Raw genomic sequence first — 17,761 nt, forward strand, 5'->3', positions numbered from 1 at the left:
TCTCACTAAAAGTTCGAGTTGAGGTCGCTGGGTAGACCGCTCCTTGGCTTTGGGCACCATCAACTCGATCAAATTCAGGCAGCATTTTGAATCAGCAAATACATCAGGTATGAAGCAAATACTTTCAATGTATCGTGGATGTATATACCTCATGGTCTATCGCACTAGCAAGAATGTGTGGACAATTAGTATGTTGAGGGCATCATGCTCAGGCGACCACCGTCAATAACTTGAACATTGCCGTTGTGGTAGGCTCCGGACTTGCCGACGAGGAACAAGATCATACTGGCCATGTCCTCGTACGAGCCAGATCTGCTCGCAGGAATCTGAGTGATAGGGAATGAACCTGTGTCTCCAGCAGTCATGTCTGAAGGGAATCCTATGTAAAGTCAGTATCTCGTGCAAAATGTTAACTAACAGATCTACACTCACTTCCTGGGGCAATAACATTACTTCTGATGCCAAAGGGTGCAAGCAGAGTGGCCAATGACTTGCCCAACATAGCAGCACCGGCCTTGGTCGCCGAGTATGCTAAACCAGCAGTGACGAAGCGGTTGAAAGAAGCAATACTGGCGACGGTGATGATCTGACTTGTTCTTGGATCGTTTGCATCGTAGTTTGCGCCTTCAACCCTTTGCTGCACTTCTTGTCTGCCTGTAGCCCAGCCTCTCTTCTTGTTGCCCTCATCAAGGAGGTGCAAGAAGGCAGCGCTGACACTGACGATGGCGGCGGTATTTGTTTGGAACGAAGTGTCCCAGCCTGACCAATCTCTTTTCATGATCTCCTGCAACTCTTGGATGCTCTGTGCTTTGTCGATGCCCTTGTGGTCTGGGCCGAGTACTCCGGCATTGTTGATCAGGACGTCAATGTGTGATGATTCCTTCTCGATTTGCTTGACTGCAGCGTCGATCGATGATGGGATGCTAACGTCGCATTGAACGGGTCTGACGATGTCGGGGTTGATGGATTTGGCAGCATCTTCGAGATTCTGCTTCCTCCGTCCGAGGAGGTACACCTTTTCGGCTCCAGACCCTGCCAGACTGGTGGCAAAGGCGAGGCCAATGCCTGTGGGATGTTATTTGAGAGTTTCAAAGACGTAGACGCGGGTACTCACCACTACCTCCGCCTGTGATGACAACAGTGAGACCCTTGGCCGAGAAGAGGTCTGAGGGATTGATTGGCTTGGAGGTGTCCATGGTTGCTGTGAGATATGGAATGGTTCGGAGAGTAGTATGGAGAGATGTCAATTGAGCACAAGTTCACGATCGAAGATTACCTTGTCGTGTTTGGCGGGAAGGTGGGGGGAGAAGACATGACACAAGAGGAAGCTCGGTAGCTCGGGCCCATATATCACGATTACCGAACGTCATATCTGGGTCATGATATGTAAACCATTGACAGCCCTGAACTTATCCATGAAATGCTAAGTAATGTCAGACTTCTAGTATGTAGCTATCTATTAGCATCATAAGTAATCAATCAAGCTTGAGGTCAAATAAAGAGGTTCTCGATCAGTAGGAGGCTTTCTAAGATCTAGGTAGTTACTAAAGCATCTTTTTTTTTTAAACCTCAACATATTAGTTGAGTTACAATAGTCTTTATGTATAGTAGTGAGCACGTCTGATTTACTACTTTCGTTTCGCTTTTCGTTCGCTTTGCCTTAATGTCCTTGTTTAAGGATCGGGAAGTCGTAGGTTCAAGTCCTACCCACGGTGATCACTTGTTGTTTGATCTGTGCAGTGTTCAATATTGTTGATTTACTGTACTGCCCTATTTACGATTGCCTTCCTTCCTTATACCCTCGCCATGCCATCTTTATGCATGGGGTGGTCAGGCGCGATATCGTTGTTGCTCGAAAGGTTGAAATACGATCCCTTCATGTAATCGACAATGTGGTCCCAACTCCTGCACTCGTGAGGAATACCCTATGTCTACAATTAGTAATGTTCCAAGACCAAGATATGCACAACTCACCCAACCATCCACAGCAAACCTACTCCCATCTTCCTCTTTCCTCGGCCATTCCAAAGCCATGTCGCCCGCACATTGCAGCGTCTGCCGCAGGTAATCGAAACAATGCGATACGTGTTCGCCAGAAGGTCCGAGTAAACCTTCCACAACAGGTCTTAGACTTGTGCTGTTGCTCATTACTCCATCGACCAACAACCAGTAGTATTTTCGCAGCTGGCCCAGACAGTGCAATTGATGGAACAAAGATACAGAGTATATCTCGCCGTAGAAGGTCTGCTCGCCGGGTGGTAGGGAGTATCTTTGTGAGTCGGACACGTAGACAAAACCGCGTCCTTCGGGGAGGAGAGCGTTCCACGCTGCGTCGGTTTCAGAGCTTGGACGGTTGGCGTACAGAGGATTGCGCTCGAAGGTTTGGACATTCATGGGCACTGGTGGTGGTTGTCAGCGGTGAGCAGTCATGTCTAGTATATGGATATTGCTGACTGGGCGGTACAGGCGAACCGAGAATGCGTGGGAACAGAAGGCTGTCCTTGTGCGACTCCCAACTTTTGACCGCTATGATGGCGAGGAAGGCCAGGAAAAAGGCGGCAACGACGGCCAGTACACGCTTCAGATTCGTATTCGCTTGCTTGAGGCTTTCCAGCTCGGCTTTAGTAGCTTGTGTTGGCTCATATAGAGATTTGTCCTCGTCATCCGATACAGGGTTGTATGTTGGCGAGGCCTCATTGCGGCGGCCAAAGATGTTGAGTAGGGACATGCTAGGTGCAGAAAGCGACAGCGAGAAGGTCAGCGAGAAGGGGACCTACTCTCTAGAGGTAGATGTACGATTCTTGAAATATTCATTTGAGCCCTGCCGAGGCTTGTTTCTCAACCCACCAAGGTCACGGCGGTTTCAAGTGGAAGCCCTTACCAAGTGGGGTTCCCAAGAGGATCGTCTAAGCAGCTCGCCAACTTCGGCGTCTGGAGAGTGTCACCTATTAAGAAAAAGAAGAAGATGGGATCGTAGTCGTATAGCCAAAGCAGACATGATAACGGTAGCGGTCGAAATTAGGAGGGGTGCTGTTATGCGAGTCTGGTACGCGACAGATACAATGACTCGAGACAGGCTACCGCATGTTGCGCGAAGTCGAGTTCGAGCTTGGGAACCGGAGCCGGGACCCGGCCATATCACGATGCAATCATCGACGAGACCAAGCAGCAGTTGAACAAGTCAACGAGCTTTCCACTTCGGACACCCGGCCATGACACTCGTGCATGCTGGTGGGTAATGACCGTCGTCAAGAAAGACAAGCTCTCATGATGCTGTGATCGAATGCCAAGTCTCGTGGATGGCTGACAAAGCCGCAAATCAGTCTGCGTCTCCTCTCGCAGAGACGTCTGCGTCGGCCTGTTAATCCATCCGAAGTCATGATTATCAGTTATCGTTCGGCATGATATTGCTGAGAAGCCTAGAGCACCAGCGTGCAAGTTATGATTGGCCGTCTATGGGATTGCGCCACTCCACCAAAGCATTTGCATCACGAAGCTGACCAAGTGCAGCGGAACAACGCCGCGCAGCTTGGTAGCAATTTAGTCCTTCTGCTTTGTTGCTTACACAAGACACGACGGTAGGGCTTGCTTTGGCTCAGCATACCGCAGATGCTGATTCATCCGTCTGAAATGGCATCTTCTGGCGTGCTTCCTCGTCATGACGGATAAGTAGATGACATAAAGCTTCCTCAGGTTGGTCTCGTCTCTTCCATTCACATCATTCTCAAAAGACCCTCACCATCGGAACACTCACCACTCCACGCATTCTTCTAAACATATCCATCATGGCATTCAGAAAAGTAGCCATCGCAGGTGCCACTGGCAATCTCGGTCCTTCTATTGTCAACGAGCTCGTAAACCAAGGCTTCGAAGTCACCGTCCTCTCAAGCTCCGGCAACACATCTGCTCTGCCCTCAGCAGTCAAAGTCATTAAGGTCGACTACTCGTCTCAAGACTCCGTCGTCTCTGCTCTGCGCGGTCAAGAAGCTTTCATCTCGACCATACCCAAACACGACCAGCAACCCGCCCTCATCGATGCCGCCATCGCTGCCGGTGTCCAAAGATTTATCCCTTCAGAATTCGGCAGCAACACCATCGGCAACGAGAAAGTTCGCGCTCTGCCTGTGTTTGCCGGTAAGGTCAAGACGCAAGAATATCTGCGCTCCAAGCAGGATCAAATCAGCTACACATTCTTGATCACCGGATTATTCTTGGACTGGGGTCTCAATCTTGGCTGGCTCGCTAATCTCAAGGGCAAGACCGACATCAACGACAACGGCGATAGTGTTCACTCATTCACTCTGCTCACCGACATTGGCAGAGCCGTCGCCGGCGTCCTCAAGCACCCCGAGGAAACCAAAAACCGTGGTGTCTACGTGCAAACTGCTGCTCTCAGCCAAAACCAAGTCCTCAAGATTGCGGGAAAGGTCAAGCCTGAGTTTAAGGCCGAAACCGAACAAGTGGACTTGGCAGAGGTGGAGAAGAATGCTTATGCAGAATTGAAGAAGGACGGTGGAAACATTGGTCTTGCTATGGTGAGCTTTATCAAGATTTCGATTTTCAAGGAGGGGTATGGCAATCTGTGGGATGAGAAGAATGATAATGAGTTGCTGGGTGTCAAGGGCCTGTCGTCATCAGAACTCGAGGATCTAGTCGCGAAGTCATTCTAAGGGGAAGATGACTTGGATAGGTAAGCCCATTTACCTGAAGTAGAATAGGAGAGATCAATACAGACAACTTCATTATACTTACTTGCAAGTCTTCGATCGTTGATAGATGGTGCTTACGCCTGCTTTCACACTCAATCCTCTGCATGGCCATACCACGTGACAGAACAGCCATCAATGTACCTACAGATCCAAGACACTGCATCAGCAGATAACGACACACACCCGGCAAACCGCATGAACACTATCGAAAAGGTCAGGAGAGCACTCCAGATGACTGACACCGCAGGCAACGAACTTTCACCTCTTATATGACATCCGCACATATTACCCATTCCTTTGCTTCCAACGCTCCAGATTATACCAACGATGCCATCCTACTTCCTGCCTTACCCAAAGGCAAAGCCTACACATTTCAAAAAGAAGCAGAAACCACCACCGCTGGACACGGCTCAGAAAGCAAAACATCCTTACCCGCATCCTCAACCCGATCCACCCAACAATCCTCCTTCGCCTTTGAATCTCTCTCCCACTTCACCGACCTCATCTTCTTCACCTCCCTCGTCATCTTCTTCTTCCTCTTCGTCCCCATCAACAATCAAACCCTCTACCCACCAGCCCTGGCACCAAGACTGTCAACCCTCGATTCTCAAACTCGAGATTGTATGTGGAGATCCTCGAATTCCGAGTTTCGTTGTGGTCTTCGGGTTGAGATTTCGAGGGGGCAGGAGACCCAAAGTCAAGTTTAGTGTCAAGAGAGGACACGGCAAAGCGAAGGAGATGGGTGATATCCTAGGGTTGGACAAGAATGGCGAGGCAGTAAGGAGGGACAGAGATGCAAAAGAAGAGGCAAGAGCAAGGAAGAGAAAACGAGAGCATGGGCATTGAGCAAAAGGAAACAAGAGGCGGAATGAAAAATCTCACAACGAATCAACTGCTGCTGAGGGTTCTAATATCGACAAGATCAGACTTCAAACATGGGGCCAGTAGCCGCACCTCCACCCAAACCTCCAGCCCTCAAGTCCACAAGATCAACACGCCATCCCCTCCAATCCTCCAAACCACGCTTAACCTCTCTAATTCGTTCAATCCTCTTCTTACCCTCTTCCTCTTGCGCCACACGGAACGAATCCTCATCAAAGTCCTCTTCACTCAGCAAACCCAACGATTGCTTCCTCTGACCGCCAGTAAAAGCACTGATACCGCTTTGAAGTACATCCTGGAAACTGCTGCCTGTGCGGGCTTGCGGGCGATGTGAAGATGACGGGGCCGCGTAGGGGTTACTCAAGTCTACGTCTTCGTAGCCTGGCGAGGCATCGTTGATGTCTGGTTGGAGAGCTGCTCTTTGATCGCGCCATACGCCACGGCGGAGATCAGTGGTTTCGGCTTCGAGGTCGCGAATGCGTTGGTGTAGCTGCTCGCGCTCGAGGTCGTTGGCATCGTCGGCGATGGAGTCTGTATCGTTTGCAGCAGGCGTTTGGGACGTTTTGAGTGACGCGAGCTTGGAAGTCAAGTCCTTGATTTGGGAGTCGTGGGTGTTGGTTTGGTCCTTGTGGAGCTTCGTGAGGGTCTCAATTTTCTGTTCGAGGGAGGTGGCGCGGCTCGTTGCTGTGTCTGCGGATGATTGGGCGGTGCGTAGATCGGATTCCAGAGTTGTAATCTTTGCTTGTAGGGCAGCTGGGTCTTCCGCATCATTCTCTTTCTTCTCAACTGGCTTGTTGATTGTCTCTTTCAATGTCTCAATCTCCTTCTGTGCTGTTTCGGCGACTTGCTCGGCTGTGGTTGCGCGATGCTCCAGCTCCTTGATTGTAGCCTCGTGAGCTGAGACGGAGGACTGCGACATGTTGTATTGGTTTCGGAGGTTGGACAATTCCAGCTCTAGCGACTCGATGGTCGATGTCTTGGATGCTAGTTGTGCCTGAATTTCGCGTGATGGACTTGCATTGGATTTGCGTCGCTTATCGGCTACTTGCTGTTGCGCCTGAGAAAGTTGTCTCTGTACCGATGTCAACTCGGACGTCTATAGATTGTTAGTCTTGATGCGATCGTGTCCTGTTTCGAGGCTTCATACCAGCTTCTCAATTTCGTCGTGTCGCTTGTCAGCCAGTGCAGCCTTAGACTTGAGCTCAGCAACATCACCGCTGCTTTCTCTCAACTGCTCGAGCTCATCCTGGACCTTTTGCAGTTTTGATTGCGCGTCCTGAAGCGTCTTGTTCTCCTTCTCCAGCTCTTCGATTCGTGATGCTTGCTTGCGGTAGATGTCCTGGACTTCATCCTCGGCACTGATGGATGGCAGAGCAGGCGATTTCGACAGGCTCGGGGAGGTGAGACCAGAGTTTTGTCTGAATGAGGCGGATCGTTGGCGGGACTGCTCGGACTGGGATGGCTTACGCTCGTGTGCTGGTCGTTCCGCAGAAGCTTCATCTACTGCTGCATCTTCGGTTGCCTCTTCTGTCTTCTCTTCTGCTGTATCGTCTGAGGCGTCTGCGACTGGTGGTGTATCGTTGGTCGTCTTCTCGTGGGTAGGGGCATCGACGTCGGCTTCTGCTGCGTCGCCATCTGCAGGTGTATCCGTGGTCGCATCGCCCTTCTCTTCTGTAGTATCGGCCTTGTCGGCCTTCTTCTTGCCGCCCTTCTTGCCTTTCTGCTTCTTCTTCAACTCCTCGAACTGTGTATGTGTTTAGCTCATGACACTTTCCACTGATCAACTCCACGTACACGCTTCTTTGCGGCGGCAAGCTTTTCAGCCTTTTCCTTGTCGTCCACGTCGGCCATGTTGTACTACTAGGAAGAAAGTGAGATCCGTGTGTATTGACAGCAAGCTGTAATGTTCCAGGGGTGATGCTTGTTGCAACTGTAGCTCCGGATGACGCGCCTCGGCTGCACTTGCCTCGTCCGCATCTCTTGCAGCTTCTGCTCACTAAATCTCTATCTCCGTCTATCAACACCAATTGTTCACCATACACCGACATGCCCAGAGACAAATCATCCTGGCAGCCGCTGCAAAAGCGCCAGAGAGCGACCAAGCAGAACAAAGGTCCTATTCCTCTCCCCACTGAGAAGGCCTACCAACAAGACAATGCTATCCCATCTTCTGTCCAGCAGTCTCTGCTGAACGTTTTCCGCGATGCCTGCAACAAGGGCTCGCCTGCCGAGATTGAAGATATCTTGCAGGAAGTCAAGGGTCATCTCTTCAACCGTGACTTTGCTACCGCTTTTGGTAAGGATGAATATCTCCAAGCATATGCCGCGAGATGGAGCCCTAGCAGAGCATTGGGTTATGCCCAGATATTCTCTGACTTGTCTTCTGAAATTGCCGAGCTACTTGGTCAAAAGTCAACCGGCACTGAAGAGCCAAGTAAGCATGTCTCAGAGCTGTCCGAGCAACTCGACAGCAAACTGAACCTGGACTCAACTTCAGACTCTTCAAAACCTCTGAACATTCTTTGCCTAGGCGGTGGAGCAGGCGCTGAGGTTGTCGGTCTCGCTGGTTGGTACAAGCATTTGAGAGACGACAAGTCTTCATCCGAAGACAAGCCTCAACCTAACATCTCCAAACTCGATATCTTTGGTGTCGATGTCGCCAATTGGGACACAGTCATGCAGGATCTCCACCAAGGTGTTATCACTCCTCCCTTCCTATCAAAATACGCTTCCGCAGCTGCAAAGGCCGCCAATAACGCCGTCTTGCCCTCCGAGGTCTTCAACGTCCGCTTCAAGCAGCAAGATCTTTTGGATACTGACGCTGCTGGAGTCAAAGATTTGCTTGCCAACAGCGATATCGTCACCATCATGTTCACTCTGAACGAGCTCTACAGCACTTCAGTAGCAAAGACCCAAAGACTCTTGTATGCATTGACAGCTTCGATGCGCCCTGGATCACTTCTGCTCGTCGTCGACAGCCCTGGAAGCTATTCTACCGTCACACTCAACGGTGCCTCGCAGAAGTATCCCATGCAGTGGTTACTCGACCACACGTTGATCTCGCCAAAGAAGGATGCAGCGAAAGGTACTCCCGCACAGTGGAACAAGCTGTTGTCTGACGAGTCGAGATGGTTCAGGTTACCTGATGAGGACCTGAGATATCCTATTGACCTCGAAAACATGCGCTATCAAATCCATCTTTACCAGAGACACGATGGAAAGCAGGAACCGCTGCAAGAACAGCAGAAGTAAGTCTGTCCTCCGACGGAAAGTTCCACTGTTGCAACTACGACACCAGAATATGGCTGTTCGAGTGTATGCACCGACAGACCCTGGCGACTTCACCATGATCTGGATCAACTCGATTCGAGCATTCTTCGACCTTTCGTGCTTCGCCAGCGACGTTGGAAGAACCAGACGACAGCAAGAGACAGTATCATGGGCGCAAGGCGAGCTCAGAAGCGTCGGCGGACCCAACTCTCTATTTTGCAGCCAACATATATATTCAACTAAAGTTGGGACCCTCTCAGCGGCAACTCGGGCACCGTTTGGTCACCAAAGGGACGCCTTTGGTCTAGTGGTCGGGAAGCTCCAAATAAAATACCGAACCATTGCCACGTTCAGCAATACGCGAACCAAACACGTTGTATGAAGGCAACTAGGGGAGGATTTTCCTGTATTTCCAGTTTTTTGCTCCTGGACGGCCCTTATCTTTTGACATTCCGTCCGATAGGGTTATTACACGTTTTAGCAAATGATGGTGCTGGTGATAGAGGAGTTTGGAACACCGATATAAAGTTCTCGGCCACGTGGTTCGTGGATTCGAATCTCGACGAGACCATTCTTCATGCACCTTTTCAAGCGCTTCTCGGGTCCTTGAGCACTGGAGTGCACCCCGGTCCATCGCGACAGTCATACTGCGAGCTGATCATCGCTACTTTGTATCGTATGATGATCCACTCTATGCACGCACCTAGACTTCGATCCAGCCAGCTCTCTTAGGCGACACTCACCCAAAGATTCGCACTTGCTGCGGATATATGTGGTTCAGATCTAAGAATGAGATACACTGCTAAAATTATGGATCCATAATGCTCGCATTATTTTGACCAACAATACCCTTGAATCGTAGTTAAACGTCTGAAACGATCGAGGGTCCACGGCCTGATATTTACATTTCAAGGCGCAGTGCGGAAGGAAGACCAGATGTCAAGATCAGACGTGTGATACCTCTGAATGGAGCTGATGTTGATTTCGACCACTCGATGATGCCTATTCTGCCGGCGCGCGGGGACTCTATACCAGGCGATGATCGAGTGAGTCAAGTTGCGAATGAGTAGTAAGCTTTCCGAGCTGCAGTAGTCTGGAGTGGATAACGAGAGCTTTCTAGCTCACTAATTATGTATTCTTATCTCTGCCTCTCTCCACTTGGCAAAGTCGACTCTTTTAACACATTGAAGCACTTTGATTAATGTGTCGGTGATGTACATAGCTGAGTAGCTTGACTGTCACTTCTGCAAAGCCCACAGGGCCAGATGGAGCATGATGCAAAAGAAAAGAAAAAACCAACCTAGTCAGGGTCGCTCTGTCGCAAAGTTGACTTTTGTTCATCTTCAATCCAAGTATTTGGAGTCAATCGATATACAAGACAGACGAGTAGATACAACCCGACACGAATGCGATCTTGGGAGTGAAGGAGTAATCTCATTCCTGGTTCAGAGCGCAGGCATAAAAGTACAAAAAGTGTATTCTGCTGTGCCCTCAGGGAGTAGAAGAAAAGCAGAAACAGAAGCAAGAAGCTGATCAATACAAGAAACAATGCTCCCATGGTATCGTCGTATCAAAACGCCTTCGAAAAGCAAATCTCCCCCCGAAAAGAGAACAAGAAACCAATACTCAAAAACGCCAGTTTTAGGGCTGGGCAGAAGTGATACTCAGGATCACCCATCAACCATCTCATCATCACTATCCCCCTCAGCATCGACATCCTCATCTTCGTCCTCTCCACCTCCATTTCCATCCCCGACATATTCGTCATCGGGTTCTTGTCTAGGCAAAGCATCGCGTCCCCCAACACCATCATACCCATTGCCCACTCCAACTTCCATATCCACATCCTCGCCTTCCGCATCTTCGTCTTCCTCCTCGTCGTCTTCAACAGCATGTTCAGGCACACTGAGTTTACCCATAAACTTGGGTCGCGTGAATGCCGCACCGTTGTTCTTAGCAACGACGTCTTCCAGTGCTGCGCGTTCGTGCTCAGAGGATATTTGTCGTTGGATCTCGTCTTCGTCGGGGGAGGGTGCGACTTCCATCTCGTCGAGTTTGCTGCGGGCGCGGCGGGCGGTACTGGGTCGGATGCGGGACGCGGTCTGAGGTGGGGGTGTGTTCTCTTCGATGCTATCGGCGCGTCTGTTGACGGAGGGTGTGAGTTTAGAGCGTGTGCGACTGCCCATGGGACGACCGGGCTTGCGCTTTGTGATTTGTCCGGGGATAGGTGGGAAGATCTCGAAGCGCGAGGCAGGGATGCTATCCTCGGTGTAGGCGGATCCGCGTCTGACTGACGAAGTGTCTGAAGTGTCGTTTTGCGAGGCTGGGTCTTCTTGAGTTGCACCGTTAGTTTGCTCAGGTTGAGGCTGTGATTGAGATTTGCGAGGTGAGCGACGAGGAGAGCCTTGAGTGATGGAAGGCTGAGGCGTCAAAGTCGAGGGAGGAGCCTTACGAGTCGCTTTGGGAGAGAGGGTTTCACTTTGAACAGCGTCTGGATCAGGAGTCGAGTTTCCATTGACCTGAGCTTGCTGAACGCCTTCCTCTGGTTGCGCAGCCTGCAAATCCTCTGGCTCATCGCGACGAGCCTTGGTCTGGATAGGGCCAGTAGCTTCTTCACCAACAGGGAAATAGCTTGTAGGCTTGCCCATCACATACGGCGTCCAGATGAGCTTGGCAGGATCGATCTTGATGTGACGTTTCTTGTCATGCTTCTCCAAATATTCCGCCATGTACGCCCAGTCGCAACGAAGAGCATACTTGTTGGTGACGGGATCCTTGACGATGGCGCGTAGAGCTTCGAGTGATGAGACGACGTCGTCAATAGTCATGCCTGTAGCGCGAGCCATGCTCAAGAAGGAGATGTCATATGAGCCTCTGGGCGCTTCCTTGTAGCCGAGGAGTAATCTGCACATGACACCACGCCAGTACGAGCGGTACGAAACAAGACCCAAGTCCGACAGTGGCTTTTCCGGAGAGCCCGTTCTTCCCTCAACGCGAGTCAGTAGATACGAGAACTCGATCAGTGTCCGACCGAATCCGTGCCGCTGATGAACAGGGAAGACCAGGATACAGGAGACGTTGTTGCCAGGCGGGTCGATAGAATTAGCACCTGCCCTTGCTTGGGCACCATTGATCATCGGGTCAGCGCTGATTTCAATGGAAGCACGAGGATCCAGAGGTGGGGACCAGTCGCGCTTCTCCTTGGAAAAGTAACCGACGAAGTGGCAACCAAATTCGTCATTCTCCGTCATGACATAGAAGAGGAAAGGCTCAACATCGTAGTAGAGGGTCTTCGACCCGAGGAACAGCTTGGCCAGTAGACACAGATTCTGACAATAGAGAGGGCTGCGTCGACCATCGACTTCGAAGAATGAAATGCTCTTCTTGTTGCCGTCGGCATCAATGATATCGTCGCGGTAGATTTCGTCGCCTGGAGGATGTTTGTGTGGACATTTGAGTTTGTGCCTGAACGCAACATAAGACGAGCTCATGTACTTGAGACAGAACTCGCAAATGCACAGAATCGGATTACGATTGTATTCTTCGGGGTAGGGCGCAGCATGCAGTGTTTCAATCTCCCAGCCGCCAAAGTGAATGTATTTGATCTTGGTTGGTAGTCCAGATTGTTTTGATCTGGATGGCAATTCGATTGGATTAGCTTCTTGCTCGGCCTTTCTAGCCTCGTCGGCCTGCCGGCGTGACTCTTCGAAAAGATCGCGGTCGGCCTGTTGAGGGAATGTCTTGGTTGTGTCAGCCTCAGCATCAGTGAGGATACCACCAAAGGGTTTGCCCTGCACAGTGTCCAGTTCGCGGTCCGGGAAGGGGTAGTAAGGATTGTCGTATAGCGTTGTAGCGACAGCAGGATAGTGTGAGGAAGTCGTTTCGACTACTTCAGAAACATCGCCTTGCGCGCCAGACTTCTTTTTTCGGCCACCCATCAGTGCTCGACGCGCTCTGTCGCGTTCGCGCCTTCGAGCCTTTCTCTGTGCGTTGCGCTCAATGTTCTCGAGGGCGGCAGCGCTGATGGGAATGGCAACAACGAGACTTTTGGGCTGGTCGTCGTATGTCTCTGCGGAAACAATCCTTGCGTTTGTGCCCGACTGAGGCTGTTTCCGAAGTCGATTTGCGCGTGTGTTGGAAGACTTCTCACTTTCCGCCGAGCCACTGCTTCGCGTCGACGTGTTCTGCTCCTTCACTGCATCCCTCGGAGTGACATTAATGTTAGTCTGGCTTTCAGATGCCGTTGATCGTCTTCTCTTCCGTGACGTCGCTCGTTGCGTTGATTCATCCGCCTCGACGGAAGATATCCTGCGTTTTCTAAGGGAGCGGGAACCATCCATCGGGTCATCATCGAGAATGAGATTGTTGAAGACTGAATGTGAGTTTGGTTTGATACCTCCACGAACAGCAGGCAAGAGATCGCGAGCTAGCTTGGGCACAGATGATCGACGTTGAGAGCCATCGTTGATGGTCATCTTGTCAACATCTTGTTGAAGCTCGAATCCATTTCCCACGCAATCATGACACATCCAGGTTCGAGGATTTTTGTCTGGAATTGTTGATATATGTTAGCCAAAGAATATCGTGAAGGATGCAACTTAGTATAGTAAACATACCCTGATCGGAGCTAAGCGAATTAGCGTTTCTGGCGCATTGCTTATGAGCTGCAGGCATCAAGTCAGCTTTCAAAAGACCCTGGCGAAGCTTGACATCCATCGCAATGATAGAAAAACTCACCGTGATCCCCGCAATGACCGCATTCGAGATATTCTTCATATTCGTCGCTCGGATCATTTTCTTCGTCCTGTCCGCAATACCTGCCAAGTCGACATCAGTAATTTATCAGCGAGCAAGCAATCCATATGGAGACGTACACGCATATCGAGTCTGTCACAACGTCCTGGTCCTGTTCTTGAGCAGTGTCGCTTTCTTTCTCCCAAGGTGCCTGAGTAGCGGCCGACTCGTCAGACGAGTCGGAATCATTCTCGCCGTCGGATGCAGAGTCGTCGTCTTCGCTAGACTCCATGTCGCGACTTTTCCTAGCTCTTAATGTCCTCGTCCTCGTGGGAGCTCTCTTGACAGCACCGACAATCTCGCTGTCGTCGTCGTCCTGGTCCGCGTCGGCATCTTCGTCTTCCTCGTCGTCTTCCTCATCTTCATCGTCGTCCTGATCTTCGGGAGCATCATTCTGAAGGCTAGGCGACTGGGTTTCGGGCATGTCCAGATCGTCTTCCTCGCCCTCTGCATCGATACTGCTGCTGCGCATGGCGATGCGGCTCTTTGGACGACGGCGCAAGATCCCGGATGTGTGTGTATCTGTTGAAGCGCCCTGAGGGCTGCAGTACCACAGAGCCAGTTATATCTAGTAGCAATGTGTAGAGTGCATAGAGAGATCGCAAGGAGAGATGCTGCTGTAATCTTGGCGTCCTAGTGGGTAAAGTGGTCGCAAGTCGGCAAATGCTCGTATGGTAGTCCAGAGAGTCGGTATGGATGTTCTCAGTATACGAAGATACTGAAACAGTCCAAAGAACACGTAACTACGCGGGATTCGTGAGCAGCGAGGACAAGGCGGTTTGGTGGAGGAGCTCGGACAAGGAGGCTGAAGTCGACGCGGCGACGATGTAGGCCGCAGGGAGGTTTTGCGACGGACGCGACGAGCGACTGCTTCGATGAACGAAGATTCAGCGACACTGGATCCAGCAAGCGTAAGGTGATACGTCGTATTGGTGAATTGATGCGAGATTATTGAAGCCTCTCGCTCTCACGGCCAGGCTTCTTGTTGTGCTCCACTGCAACCAAGCATGTGGAGAAGTCACAGCTCCACGCCGCACTTGCCGTCTCTGCGCTTGAACATCGGCTTCATCACTGCCAAGGCGTAGCTGGTCATCAACCCGCAGTCTAGGTATCGACGACGAGGGTGTTTGAGGGCCATATCACACAACAACACACAGCCATGGGTGTCCCATTCGAAGCTCTATTGCCATACGGCATCTGTCTCGCCGTACGATACCACCGTCCCTCGCCTCTGCGTACGCAAAGCCCATCACTAACACGTCCGACGCGCAGTTCTTCGGTATCACCGGCGCCGGCCTTTCAAAGATCAGAAACATTCAGAACGGCGGCAAGCGTGCCAGACACTCCGTCGACCAATGGGACAGACAAAGTGCGCAACTGCTTCACATGCGACAACTCAATGCCTCGGAAACGCTGACTCGGATATGAAGTGATGGACCGCGACCGCCGCTTGACAGGCTGGCTCAGAGGCCAGGTCGACCGACCCATTGCCCCCGCTGGCTTCGAGTACAGCAATGGATGGAGAGTACGTCGAAATTCCGAGAGACGACATCGAGCGAGTCGAGCAACAGAAGGACTGACATACAATGACACAGGTCGAGAAGAACTTGCACTAGAGCACGATACATGTACCACCAACCCGTACGCTTCGCAACTTCTGTCTATTCTCTCCGGCGCTTGATTATGCTATAACTGCTCTTCTTTCCGAGTACCAATTCCGTTCACCCATCCTCGATCACCCATGTCTTCTCAAGGGGCATATCACTCTACATACCCTCCCTTGGCTGCCATAGCAATTTCACCACACTTTAATCACACGCCGCCTAGTATGCTGAAATGCGTGCTTCGCCAATATCATCCGCCCTTGTGACCAAAACACCATCATACATTACGGTAAACGCATACCAAGTATATCAGACGTTCATCAGCGGATGAATACGCGTAATGATTTATTCGATTCAACCTCATATGCGCACGAGAGCTCGCCTCGGCCTGGTTCAGACGAAAACCATTCACGCACGTAGGTACTGACCTGAAGCGCGTAGGCTAGGGATTTCGGAACGATTGAATTCACAGTAGTCCAGCGAGACAGCATGTTTGGGTGGAAAGATCGTCTTGATTTCTCTATCTTCCCAAAATGAAAAAGTGATATGAACTAGAGCTAAACAAAAGAACGCCATTGATACACATTGGTACTCACGTTAGACAGAAAATACAAGGAAAGGGGCAGGCGCAGCTGAAATATTTACACACAAGTCATTCTCGCAAGGATAAAAGCATCTACTGGCCGGGAGAGACAAGCAGACCGTCCTTGTGAGAGTTGTGATGCCAGCCACCAGCGAGCGCCTCACCACCCTGTGCCTTGGCGTGGTCCTGGATGCGAGCCTCAAGCTCGGGACGGAAGTGACGGATCAGACCCTGGATAGGCCAGGCAAAGGCCTCACCCAAAGCGCAGATTGTGTGGCCCTCGACCTGCTTGGTGAGCTCTTGCATCATGTCGATTTCACGAGCGCGGGCCTGGCCCTTCTCGAAGCGGTGCATGATCTGCTCGGTCCACTTGGAACCCTCGCGGCAAGGAGTGCACTGACCGCAGGACTCGTGGTGGTAGAACTTGGAGAGACGGGCAATGGCGCGAACGACATCGGTGCTCTGGTCCATGACAATTACGGCAGCCGTTCCGAGACCAGACTGAGAATCCTTGAGAGCATCGAAGTCCATGAGTTGGTCGTCGCAGACCTTCTTGGGAAGGATGGGAGTAGAGGAACCACCGGGGATAATAGCCTTGAGGTTGTCCCAGCCACCAATGACACCACCGCAGTGCTTGTCAATCAGCTCGCGGAGAGGAATAGACATCTCCTCCTCGACAGTGCAAGGGTTGTTGACGTGACCGGAGATACAGAAAAGCTTAGTACCAGCGTTTCGCTCACGACCGAAGGAGTTGAACCAGCTGCCACCACGGCGGATGATAGTGGGTGCAACGGCAATGGTCTCGACATTGGCGACGGTCGAGGGGCAACCGAACAGACCGACGGCAGCGGGGAATGGGGGCTTCAGGCGAGGCTTTCCGGGCTTGCCCTCGAGCGACTCGATGAGGGAGGTCTCCTCACCACAGACGTAGGCACCCATACCACGGTGAATGTAGATGTCGAAGTCGTAGCCGGAGCCACAGGCGTTCTTTCCGATGAGACCAGCTTGGTAGGCCTCCTGGATGGCACGCTGGAGAACAGTGGCCTCGTGGTAGAACTCGCCACGGATGTAAATGTAGGCGGCAGTGCAGTTCATGGCACGACCAGCAACCAGACATCCTTCGAGCAGCTTGTGGGGATCCTTGCGCATAATCTCACGATCCTTGCAGGTTCCAGGCTCACCCTCATCGGCGTTGACGACCAGGTAGCGGGGCTTGTTGTCCTTGTCCCAGTCCTTGAAGTTCATGAACGACCACTTCATACCAGAGGGGAAGCCAGCACCACCACGTCCACGGAGACCGGAGGCCTTGATTTCTGAGATGATCTGTAGCAAGCGTGTCAGCCCAACAGCCACCGACTAGCAATGTGTAGCAACGCGTACCCAATCGTGACCCTTGTTGATAATCTCCTTGGTCTTGTGCCAGTCACCGTACTTCATGGCACTCTTGAGATCGGCTCCATGGTGGCCGTAAAGGTTCTGGAAAATGCGGTCCTGATCCTGGAGACCACGCTTGTGCTGAACTGGGGGAGCGTCCTGGACGGTAGCGAGACCACGGGCGGAGGTGGTCAGTCTCGAGGTGGTGGCGGTGGCCGACGGCACGACACGGTGCGATGCCGCCGATGTGATTGCTGATGTGGCGCGCGACATGTTGTTGATATGTGTAGAGATTGTACTCACAGTCGCCAACCGTGCAGACAAGACTTGATATGGGAGGCGTAGGAGGTCGCTAAGATGTTGGCCACACGTCTAAGACGACATCGATCGCACTTCGCGATTGCCAAGACATTGCTGACCTCTGTCCAATCACATCCCCCTAGGTTACCTTCTTCCCGTGTGCGACTGTCGAAGCATGTCTACTCTTAAGAACAGTGAGAGTATTCGTTGGAGAATGACACAACCTTGTTTCCCTTCGGACACAT

The 17,761-nt window shown here is 51.5% G+C and overlaps 9 protein-coding genes across 9 annotated transcripts; 4 read left to right on the forward strand and 5 right to left on the reverse strand.

The window, feature by feature from the left end:
- Window positions 1–185: 185 nt before the first annotated feature.
- On the reverse strand, window positions 186–1,196 carry M436DRAFT_72675 (NAD(P)-binding protein; the record flags this gene model as incomplete). Its single annotated transcript, XM_013572244.1, has 3 exons — window positions 186–379; window positions 433–1,065; window positions 1,115–1,196. 3 exons carry the CDS (start codon window positions 1,194–1,196, stop codon window positions 186–188), a joined length of 909 nt encoding a protein of 302 aa, XP_013427698.1.
- A 597-nt stretch (window positions 1,197–1,793) lies between these two features.
- Window positions 1,794–2,728, reverse strand: M436DRAFT_72676 (uncharacterized protein; the record flags this gene model as incomplete). The annotated part of the gene is made up of 3 exons (XM_013572245.1): window positions 1,794–1,925; window positions 1,975–2,399; window positions 2,455–2,728. 3 exons carry the CDS (start codon window positions 2,726–2,728, stop codon window positions 1,794–1,796), a joined length of 831 nt encoding a protein of 276 aa, XP_013427699.1.
- Window positions 2,729–3,785: 1,057 nt separating this feature from the next.
- Window positions 3,786–4,670, forward strand: M436DRAFT_46259 (NAD(P)-binding protein; the record flags this gene model as incomplete). The annotated part of the gene is made up of 1 exon (XM_013572015.1): window positions 3,786–4,670. The coding sequence occupies one exon, from the start codon at window positions 3,786–3,788 to the stop codon at window positions 4,668–4,670; it is 885 nt and encodes a 294-aa protein (XP_013427469.1).
- A 366-nt stretch (window positions 4,671–5,036) lies between these two features.
- On the forward strand, window positions 5,037–5,555 carry M436DRAFT_81746 (uncharacterized protein; the record flags this gene model as incomplete). The annotated part of the gene is made up of 1 exon (XM_013572315.1): window positions 5,037–5,555. One exon carries the CDS (start codon window positions 5,037–5,039, stop codon window positions 5,553–5,555), a length of 519 nt encoding a protein of 172 aa, XP_013427769.1.
- Window positions 5,556–5,631: 76 nt separating this feature from the next.
- M436DRAFT_72679 (uncharacterized protein) lies at window positions 5,632–7,442 on the reverse strand (the record flags this gene model as incomplete). The annotated part of the gene is made up of 4 exons (XM_013572246.1): window positions 5,632–6,687; window positions 6,739–7,059; window positions 7,096–7,335; window positions 7,386–7,442. 4 exons carry the CDS (start codon window positions 7,440–7,442, stop codon window positions 5,632–5,634), a joined length of 1,674 nt encoding a protein of 557 aa, XP_013427700.1.
- Window positions 7,443–7,637: 195 nt separating this feature from the next.
- Window positions 7,638–8,843, forward strand: M436DRAFT_46133 (uncharacterized protein; the record flags this gene model as incomplete). The annotated part of the gene is made up of 2 exons (XM_013571989.1): window positions 7,638–7,969; window positions 8,063–8,843. 2 exons carry the CDS (start codon window positions 7,638–7,640, stop codon window positions 8,841–8,843), a joined length of 1,113 nt encoding a protein of 370 aa, XP_013427443.1.
- A 2,714-nt stretch (window positions 8,844–11,557) lies between these two features.
- On the reverse strand, window positions 11,558–14,127 carry M436DRAFT_46528 (uncharacterized protein; the record flags this gene model as incomplete). Its single annotated transcript, XM_013572072.1, has 5 exons — window positions 11,558–11,975; window positions 12,048–13,410; window positions 13,478–13,525; window positions 13,599–13,678; window positions 13,736–14,127. Coding segments are annotated over 5 exons (2,301 nt in total), but the record flags the coding sequence as incomplete, so codon positions are not given.
- A 687-nt stretch (window positions 14,128–14,814) lies between these two features.
- M436DRAFT_81750 (uncharacterized protein) lies at window positions 14,815–15,271 on the forward strand (the record flags this gene model as incomplete). Its single annotated transcript, XM_013572316.1, has 4 exons — window positions 14,815–14,862; window positions 14,928–15,024; window positions 15,086–15,180; window positions 15,251–15,271. The coding sequence occupies 4 exons, from the start codon at window positions 14,815–14,817 to the stop codon at window positions 15,269–15,271; spliced, it is 261 nt and encodes an 86-aa protein (XP_013427770.1).
- Window positions 15,272–15,935: 664 nt separating this feature from the next.
- M436DRAFT_46410 (NADH-ubiquinone oxidoreductase) lies at window positions 15,936–17,489 on the reverse strand (the record flags this gene model as incomplete). The annotated part of the gene is made up of 2 exons (XM_013572048.1): window positions 15,936–17,165; window positions 17,223–17,489. The coding sequence occupies 2 exons, from the start codon at window positions 17,487–17,489 to the stop codon at window positions 15,936–15,938; spliced, it is 1,497 nt and encodes a 498-aa protein (XP_013427502.1).
- Between the last annotated feature and the right edge of the window lie 272 nt (window positions 17,490–17,761).

Source organism: Aureobasidium namibiae, assembly GCF_000721765.1.
Source record: "Aureobasidium namibiae CBS 147.97 unplaced genomic scaffold scaffold_8, whole genome shotgun sequence".
In the NCBI taxonomy this organism is placed as follows: Eukaryota; Fungi; Ascomycota; class Dothideomycetes; order Dothideales; family Saccotheciaceae; genus Aureobasidium; species Aureobasidium namibiae.